This window comes from Elephantulus edwardii, unplaced genomic scaffold, assembly GCF_000299155.1.
Source record: "Elephantulus edwardii isolate Elephantulus edwardi_28Jun2011 unplaced genomic scaffold, EleEdw1.0 scaffold00297, whole genome shotgun sequence".
NCBI classification, from domain to species: domain Eukaryota; kingdom Metazoa; phylum Chordata; class Mammalia; order Macroscelidea; family Macroscelididae; genus Elephantulus; species Elephantulus edwardii.
In genome coordinates this window covers 289,703-298,215 of record NW_006400047.1, presented here as the reverse complement: position 1 = coordinate 298,215, position 8,513 = coordinate 289,703, and the positions used below count along the sequence as shown (strand labels likewise).

Sequence of the window (8,513 nt, the reverse complement as noted above, 5' to 3'; positions counted from 1 at the left end):
GGTGCAGATCACAAAACTGTGGTTAACCTTGACAAGACTGGGAATCCCAGAACATTATACTTGGACCAGGAAGCAGTGTTCAGAACAGAGCAAGGAAACAATACATGGTTCAAAATGAGGAAAGGACTGCATCGAGGATGTGTCCTGTCTCCATACCTTTTCAATCTATATTTGAAACAGGTCATTCAGGAGTCTGGACTTTATGAAGAATCTGGCATCAGGATTGGAGGAAGACTCATCAGCAACCTATGTTATGCAGAGATACAACCTTGCTTGCAGAAACTGAGGAGGACCTGAAGTATAAGGACTGCAGTTTTCAATATGGATTGAGGCTCAATATAAAGAAGACAAAGATTCTCACCACTAGGCCAATTGGAAGCACCATTAAAGATGGAACAGAGACTGAGATTATTAATAATTTCAACTTGCTCAGCTCCACAATCAATACTTGTAGTACTACCAGTAAAGAACACTCTTGGCACCAGCAGTCAGGAAATCAAAAGATATATTGTTCTGGGGAAAGGTGCTGCTGGAGACCTCTCCAATGTGTTGAAAAGCAACTATGTCATTCTGGAGACTAAGGCATACCTGATTCAGGCCACGGTCTTCGCAGTTACTTGCTATGCATCAGAGAGCTGGATAGTGACTAGGGTTGACAAAAGAATTGATGCCTTTGAGTTGTGGTGCTGGAGAAGAGTATTGAACGTACCACTGACTGCCAGGAGAACAAACAGGTTTATCCTAGAGAGGGTGAAACCAGCCTGCTACTTGGAGGCAAGGATTTTGATGCTCTGTCTCACATACTTTGGGCTTTTGCCGAGGAGAGACCAGTCCCTAGAGAAGGGCATTATGCATAAAAGGGTGGAGGGATAACAAAAAAAGAGGAAGACCTGGATGAGATGGATTGACTCAGTGACTGGGGTTAATAGGGGTAAGTGTGTCAAAAACAGTGAGACTAGCTCAGAACAGAGTAGGGTTCAGAGCTATTATAAGGGGTCGCTATGAGTCTCAGGCAATTGGATGGAACACAGCAACAACAACAAAGGATAGGGCAAGTGGTAAGAAGCTCCTCTGTAACCACAAAGGAGCATGGTTTGAATCTACCAGCTACTCCACAGAAAAAGGATAGACAATCTCTTCCCAAGCCTCTGAAAATCCACTGGAGGGTGAGCTATGTATGACTTGGTTCCAACTCAATGGGACACAACAACAAATGATAGGGCAAAGTTCATATCTATTTTTTGTTTGTATGGTCGCTCTGAGTAGTGGTCAAATTGGTAGCACCTAACAACGGCAACTCCACGCAGGTCTGGTGGTGCAGTCTATATGTATATGGCACTGCTAACCAGAAGGCCACCTGTCTGCTGTGGTTCAAGTCTATCAGTCACTCGGAGGAAGAAATTTGAGCAATCTCTTTCCATTAAGATCTCCACTCTCAGGAATTTGATGGAGGGTCACTAACTATGAGTTAAAATCGACTAGAGGGCAGAGACTTTTTGTTGGGTAACAGCAAACACGAGCATTGGAACAGAATTGTGCTCACAGGGTTTTCAAGGTTTCTGGAAGCAGATTGTCAGGCCCTCCTTTCAAAGTACCTTTAGAAAGGTTCAAAATACCAACCTTTAGTTCATGAAATACTTAACCACTTGTGCTACCCAGAGACTCTTGTCTAAGGGCATATATAAAAACATTTTAATATCCTTACATTTTATAGAATCCTATCTAAAAGTATAAAGACATACAGGAAAAGCTCATCAATATGCACTGATGAATATGATATGATGAAATGAAATAGATGCTAGAATATAATGATGAAATGTGATACACGCTAATATAAAGATCAGGAAAAACTTGATCAAAGCTACTTTTAAGATGAAAACTGCAAAGTCAAATGTTTCAGCCAAAACCAAGAGCATATGAAAAAGTCTGCAGAAATGTCAGTTTTGACAGGACAAGCCCAAGCACATCAACTCATCTGTCTGGAAGACTGCATGTGGTAACATTGCTGAGCAGGCGTCAGCAGGCCTTCCAGAAGACAGAAGGAAGGCTTGATGATGTATTTCTAAATTCAGCCCATGAAAACTCTAGGTTACTTGTCTACTGGAAGACAACTAACAACAAGAGCAGCACTTAAGGACTGAAGGTCAGGGTTGGAGTAAGAGAAGAATGAAGTGAGCTGATAGAAAAAATAAATGGCTATAGAGAAAATGCAGGTATCTGGGATATGAAGAGTCTTCATATCTTGAAATTAAGAAGTGTAGACTTTAACCTAATAATAACAGAAGGTCTCCAAAAAGTTTTATGCATGGAAGCAATGTGATGAGAAGGGTCACATAGTTCAAACTTAAGAGGCTGGCTCTGTGCTAACTCTAACCAGTTGGTGACCAATTTCTGAATGGTTCAAAAAGCCCAGTGGTTCAGGCAGACAGTGCTGGTCACCTGAACCACTGTTGATCTCTTTTCTTCCTTCTGGTAAAGCTCATCCATCCTTAGACCTAAAGAATAAAACATTGACTGGTAGAAGACAACATTAATTTCCTTGCTAGTTTCTGTCACAGGCAAAAGAAATCCCACAGTCCTGAGCAATAATTTTATGAATAATCTGGGAGGCTAAAAAAAGTGTGAGGGAAAAGTAAGGATTGTGACCAGCAGAAAAGAGATCTGAAGTAAGACATTTAAAATAAAGACACTAGATACAATAAGGTTCTTTAATCCTAAAAGTGGCTGTAATGTTCAAAGCAAAAAAATACCATATAATTACTTTCCTTTTTTGAAAAGGAGGAGGTATGAAAAATTACATATTATAATTAGATTTAAAATATTTACTATCTAGTCTTTTCCTCCCTTAAAATTTAACTAGGAGCCATATAAATTCCAATGTTAAAAAATTGCTAATTCTTTTTTTTTTCATTTAGGTTATTTTTCATTTCAGTGAACATCTACAGAGATTTTGGGATTCCATTCATTCATTGTTGCACCCTTCTCCCCGCGCTAATTCTTTTATATAACTGAATAAAAATGATTACTCTTTAAAATCTGTATGCTGAACAGAAAACAAAGCAAAATAAAATATTCCATATATTCTACTGAAGAATATATTTAATAATATTAAAAATCCAACTCACTGTAGTGGTTTTCTTTTTGAGTCAAAAAACTAAACCATAGTTCATCTACCTGCAGAAAACGGAAACAAGATCCACATCTCACAATATACACAAAAACCAACTCAAGGTGGATCAGAGACCGAGAGGTAAAGACCCAAATTGTAAGGATCCTAGGAGACAAAGTGGGATAAAATTTAGAAGCCCTAGCCTATGGCATAAATAGGCTTGCAAGTATAACAGAAATGTACAACTAGGAGAGGACAAAAATCGATGGATGTGACTTTGTAAAAATTAAGTCCCTGTGTACATCAAAAACTCTTTCCAACAAGAAGGAAAAAATAAAAATAATCTATAGACAGGAGGGAAAACCTTTGTCAATGACATCTGAGACAAGGGTCTCATAATGAAAATTTACAAAATACCACAAGATCTCCACAAGAAAAAGGCTGATAACCCAATCACAAAATGGGCAAAAGACATGAAAGATTCTTCCCAGAGGAAGACATTCCAATAGCCAACAGACATGAAAAAATGCTCAAAACCACTGGCAATGAGAGAGATGCAAATCAAAACGACAAGATACCATCTCAGCCTAGTAGCAGTAGCAAAGCTTAACAGGACAGCAAGGAATATATGTGGAGAGACTAAAACTTTCATGTATTGCTGTTGGGATTATAAAATGGTACAATCACTCTGGAAGTTTAGCATTTCCTCAAAAAAGGTGAACACAGCAAGAGGGTGCCATCCGTGATGTTGAGCTCCTTCTCTCAGCTGTTGAACCTGGCCCGGCTTCCAAGCAGCCTTTCAGCGAGGTCCAAGTTTTACCTTCATGAACCATGAAATAGCAAACCTAATTGGGTGAAAGTTGGACTGACCTTGGGCGCTTAAGCCTTCTTGTGGGGCTATCTAATCAAACAACATAATGAAGATGTTTTAGAGTATAAACAAAGAAATGGATTGGTGTAAACTACTGAAATATAGTTCCATACAGAGATTACATCAGTTCCTCTGGACTCTGTAATCTTTTGATTGTAAATGAGAAAGAAAAGAGTTGTATGTGGTTATAGATTGTAATTTTGTGTGTGTTATATTATTAAATGAACAAATAAAAATACTTAAAAAAAAAAAGAAAAGTGAACACAGAAATCTCCTATGACCTAGCCACTGCGCTGTTAGGAATATACCTTAAGGGAATTAGAACTAAGACATGAATAGAGATATATTCATAGCAGTGTTATTCACGATAGCAAGAAAATAGAAACAGCCCAAATGCCCATCAAAAGAATTAGATTTAGAAATTGTTGTCATTCACATTGCAATACTATGCAGCACTAAAAAAGAATTTTGTAAAATACTATGTAATATGGGAGAGTCTAGAAAGCATAATGCTGAGTGAACTCAGTCTCATAAGGACAAATACTGCTTAAGACCATTATGATAAAAATAGAAAGATAGGACCCTTTAGAAGGACAGGACCCATTCAATGAAGATGGTGCCAAAAGTGAAGAGGGAAACCTCTGTCCCTCCCAAAACTGAAACCAAAGCAAAGGCATTAAAGGCCAAGAAGGCAGTCCTGAAGGGCGTCCACAGCCACAAAAAAAGGAAGATCCACACCTAAACCACCTTCCAGAGGCCTAAGACACTGACACTCTGAAGACAGCCCAGTTACCCCAGTAGAGTGCCTCCTGGAGAAATTAGCTTGACCACTGTGCCATCATTAAGTTTCCCCTGATCACTGAGTCAGCCATGAAGAAGACAGATGATAACAGTATGTTTGTGTTCATTGTGGATGTCAAGGCTAATAAGCTCCAAATCAAACAAACTGTAAGAAACCTCTATGACACTAAGGTGGCCAAGCTCAACAGTCTTGAATAGCCCTGATGGAGAAAAGAAGGCCTATGTTCCACTTGCTCCTGACTGTGATGCGTTGGATGAAACCATGTTGCCAATTCTAAATATAAATTCTTCTCAAAAAAAAAAAAAAAGGAAAACTAGTAAGATGTATACAAAAGTCCAAAAGGGGAAGGGTGGAAATCACTAGGATAGCAGTGTTTAGCAGGTGGACTGGGGGTGTGTGTGTGAAGGAATAGGAAAGATTCAATGAGAATTTGAAAAGGCAGGGTAATAATAGGCATAGATCAACAGTAATTAAATTTTAGAAACTATAATGTGTATGAATGATTGTATGAAACAATGAATGTGAATGGATGAAACACAAGATAAATGCATTATTGTACGAAAATCCATTTTAAAAAAAAAGTCACAGCTGACCCTCCAATGTGTGTCTGAGGCCGCAAATTGCATCAGAGGAGACTGCTCATCCTTCTCCCTCGGAGCAATTGGTGGATTCCGACAGACAGACTAGGCCACTAGAGTTCTCTGTTTAATAAAAGCACCCTCAAAATAGTACAGTAGTCAATACCTAGCGCCAGGATGATTTGTTGACGATTGGTTCTGCATGAGAAGTTTTCTTTTCTCTTTGTCCAATTCAGCCAAGATTGCAACTCTATTTTTATTTTGAAAACCTAAGAGAGAGAGGTAGAAAGAACACTTTAGAGCTATTTTAAAAGCCTAGGCCATTTATAATCCAGATAGGAAAATTGTGTATTTGCTAGCATGACAATGAACTCCATGCAAATGTAGTTTCCCTTGATGGTTATGATGCTCTTACTGTGCATTTTTCAGCAACCTTAACAGGGTAGACTAACTTAAGCTGCATAATACATAGTAACAAATGCAAAGCCTACTACTGACTAAGGACTTTCAAGGTTTAGTTCTAAAGAATTTTAATCAGCAAGATACAGACAATGGCATTTCTTTCTTTAGTAACAAAACCCCCTCTGTATCTCTAAATGCTGAAGGGATGGGTCTCTGCCCTAGAGTCACTCTGGGAGAGCAGGTTTCCTTAACTCTCAGTCTCAGGTCTCTAAGAGTAAGGGCTTCTTCCACGGAGCAAAAAACATTAGATACATTCAGATTTTAGAAATACACTTCTTTCTTCTTCTCAATTGATTTCATTTAGCAATGACTCGCAATCTTTCAAAAAATAAGTCAAAGACTTCCGCTGAAAAGAATTTCAATTATGAGTTAAAAAGGAGCATACCCGGCAGGATGCAAAGAAATGTGCTCTCCTTCACGAAATGTTTACTGCCAGGCTTGATCATGAGCTTCACGCTTGCCTAAGATCTAAAGCACTGGTCACATCCCAAACTCATAACTAAAGTAGCTTCCATTTTTTTAAATCCTAATTTAGATCCCACTGCATAAATTTTGACAGACTGTAGAAAAAATTCTCAGATTTCTAGATTCTCTGGAAGTACCACAAGATCTGGTAATTATTGCCCCCTAATAATAATTAGTTTGAAGAAATAGATTTCCAGGGAGCTCTGGTGGCCTAGTGGCAACAAGTTGCACTGCAATCCCAGAGGTGCACGGTTCAAATCCACCAGATGCTCTCCTGGAGAAGGAGGGGCAATCTACTCCTGTACCAGTCAGATCTGATTTGATGGTATACACACACAAAAAAGAATAAAATTTAAAAAAAGAAAAAGAAATAGACTTCCCCTGAAAATGGACACTGGATCCAGTGTCAACAGATTTTACTGGTTTGTTATTTAAAGGTATTTGAGTTTCTCATCCTAACTTAGGAGACAAGGTAGTGCAGGGGTTTAGCATTCAGCAGCTAACTGAAAAGTTAACGGTCTAAACCCACTAGTCAAGATGTAGTGTCTATTTCTAAAGATTAGTGTTTCTGAAACCTTATCATGCAATTCTACTCCGTCATATAGGGTCGCATGAGTTGCAACTGGCTCAATGGAAACAAGATGTTTAGAAGAAAACACATTTTTTCTAAAACAAATGTGTTTTAGAAGAAAACAAATGGAATGAAGGACTCAAAAGCAACTGTTGTTGTTGCTGTGTACTGTTGGGTTGGAACTGACTCATAGCTGACCCTCCAGAGGGTTTTCAGAGGCAGTTAATCATAAAGAAAGAGACTGCCCATTCTCCTACCGAGCAGCTGGCGAATTCAGTTCTACAGGCCTTTAGGACGGCAGTGAAGTTTCTTTTCCTCTTTTTTTGCTTTAAAAGAAATAATTTATTACCCATAAAAAGTTGTTTGTTGTTGTTGTTACGTGCCGTCGAGTCGCTTGCGAAGTCAACTAGATTAAATATAGAACTCCAAAGGTCTAGGTACAATCACAGTAAAGGCAGGTAAGAATCTCAGGTTGTGTTTTTCCCCCACTGTACAAAAGACTATATACATGCCTTAGGAGCCTGCTTTGTGTCCTCTTTGGGGTTTTGTTTTGATTTTTTACCCCCCATTTTCCTGATGTGTTATTTTGTTGTTGCTGAAAACAAATCCGCTTCCGGGAATAGTGCTGCCAGTGCAGAATCTGCTGTTCATCAATAAATTTTGCACACTGACACTCACCTGCTCCTTTCAGAAGTGTTCATACTGGAGCAGTTCAAACATATGTAAACAATGGGGGGACCTTGTTCAGGTACCTCGGAAACACCTTCCCTGTGAGTACTCCTTTCTGTGTTGTTTAATTTTCAGCCTACAGTTATTTCTTGTATTTATAGGCTGGAGTTTCTTTACATACTTGGCATGTTCTGGTTCTTTCCAGTAAATAAGTATTTAAGATAATTAACAAAAGCTCTGTCTTTGAAGTAACCTCTTTAGGCAAGAAAATTAAGGTAATTTGTTTTTGCTAAACACTGCACAAATTCCAACTCCAGTTGAAACCAAAGTCGATTTCTTGCATCATCTGTTTCCACAGCGACAGCAGCAGCCATAAGCTGCAGCGCAGTTTCTTACCACTAGGCCACCAGAGCTCCCTCAAAAAGCCAACTACTGGGGCAGGGGGTGGAGAGAAGGAAAGATTGAGAGGATTATAGTCAACAGGATAATAATGAAGAGAAAGGATGACATAGAAAAGATTTAGTAATATCAGCATTAAACTGGACTAGTACTAGAATTATCTTTTAGGATTCTGCCATCATAATAACCAGCAACAACCACACCTTCCTTTTACCATCAACCCTATATAGAACAGTTTAGTTTTCAAAACTATCAGTAGTTCTATTAAAGCCATCAGAGTTCTATGATAAACACAAATGCCAAACTAACTGTAAAGCAGGGAAGAGAAATCAAGGTTGGAATATCTTACTGTTAAAAAGCAAAGTTGGGGTGTTTTTTTTTTAGGGGGTGGTTTCAGGCCCAGGGTAGGGTTAAAAAAGATTAAGGAGTTAGCTAAGGTTCAAATTATACTTGGCTAACATTTTTAAAAGATACTTAATATGTTGTTGCTGTTGTTGTTATGTGCTGTCGAGTCGCTTGTAACTCATAGCGACCCTATGTACAACAGCCCTAAACTTTGCTCTGTTCTGTGCCAATCGCACCGTCTC

The 8,513-nt window shown here is 38.8% G+C and overlaps 1 protein-coding gene and 1 pseudogene across 1 annotated transcript in view; both read right to left on the bottom strand.

Moving 5' to 3' along the window:
* Positions 1 to 6,268, bottom strand: part of INIP (INTS3 and NABP interacting protein) — a 14,657-nt gene extending 8,389 nt beyond the window's left edge. The window contains exons 1-2 of the mRNA XM_006900853.1: positions 6,208 to 6,268; positions 5,527 to 5,629 (exon numbers count right to left, since the gene is read on the bottom strand). Of these exons, the coding sequence (XP_006900915.1) occupies positions 5,527 to 5,629; positions 6,208 to 6,268 (164 nt within the window). The remainder of the gene's footprint in view (positions 1 to 5,526; positions 5,630 to 6,207) is intronic.
* An 80-nt stretch (positions 6,269 to 6,348) lies between these two features.
* LOC102844183 lies at positions 6,349 to 7,901 on the bottom strand (annotated as a pseudogene).
* Positions 7,902 to 8,513: the final 612 nt, after the last annotated feature.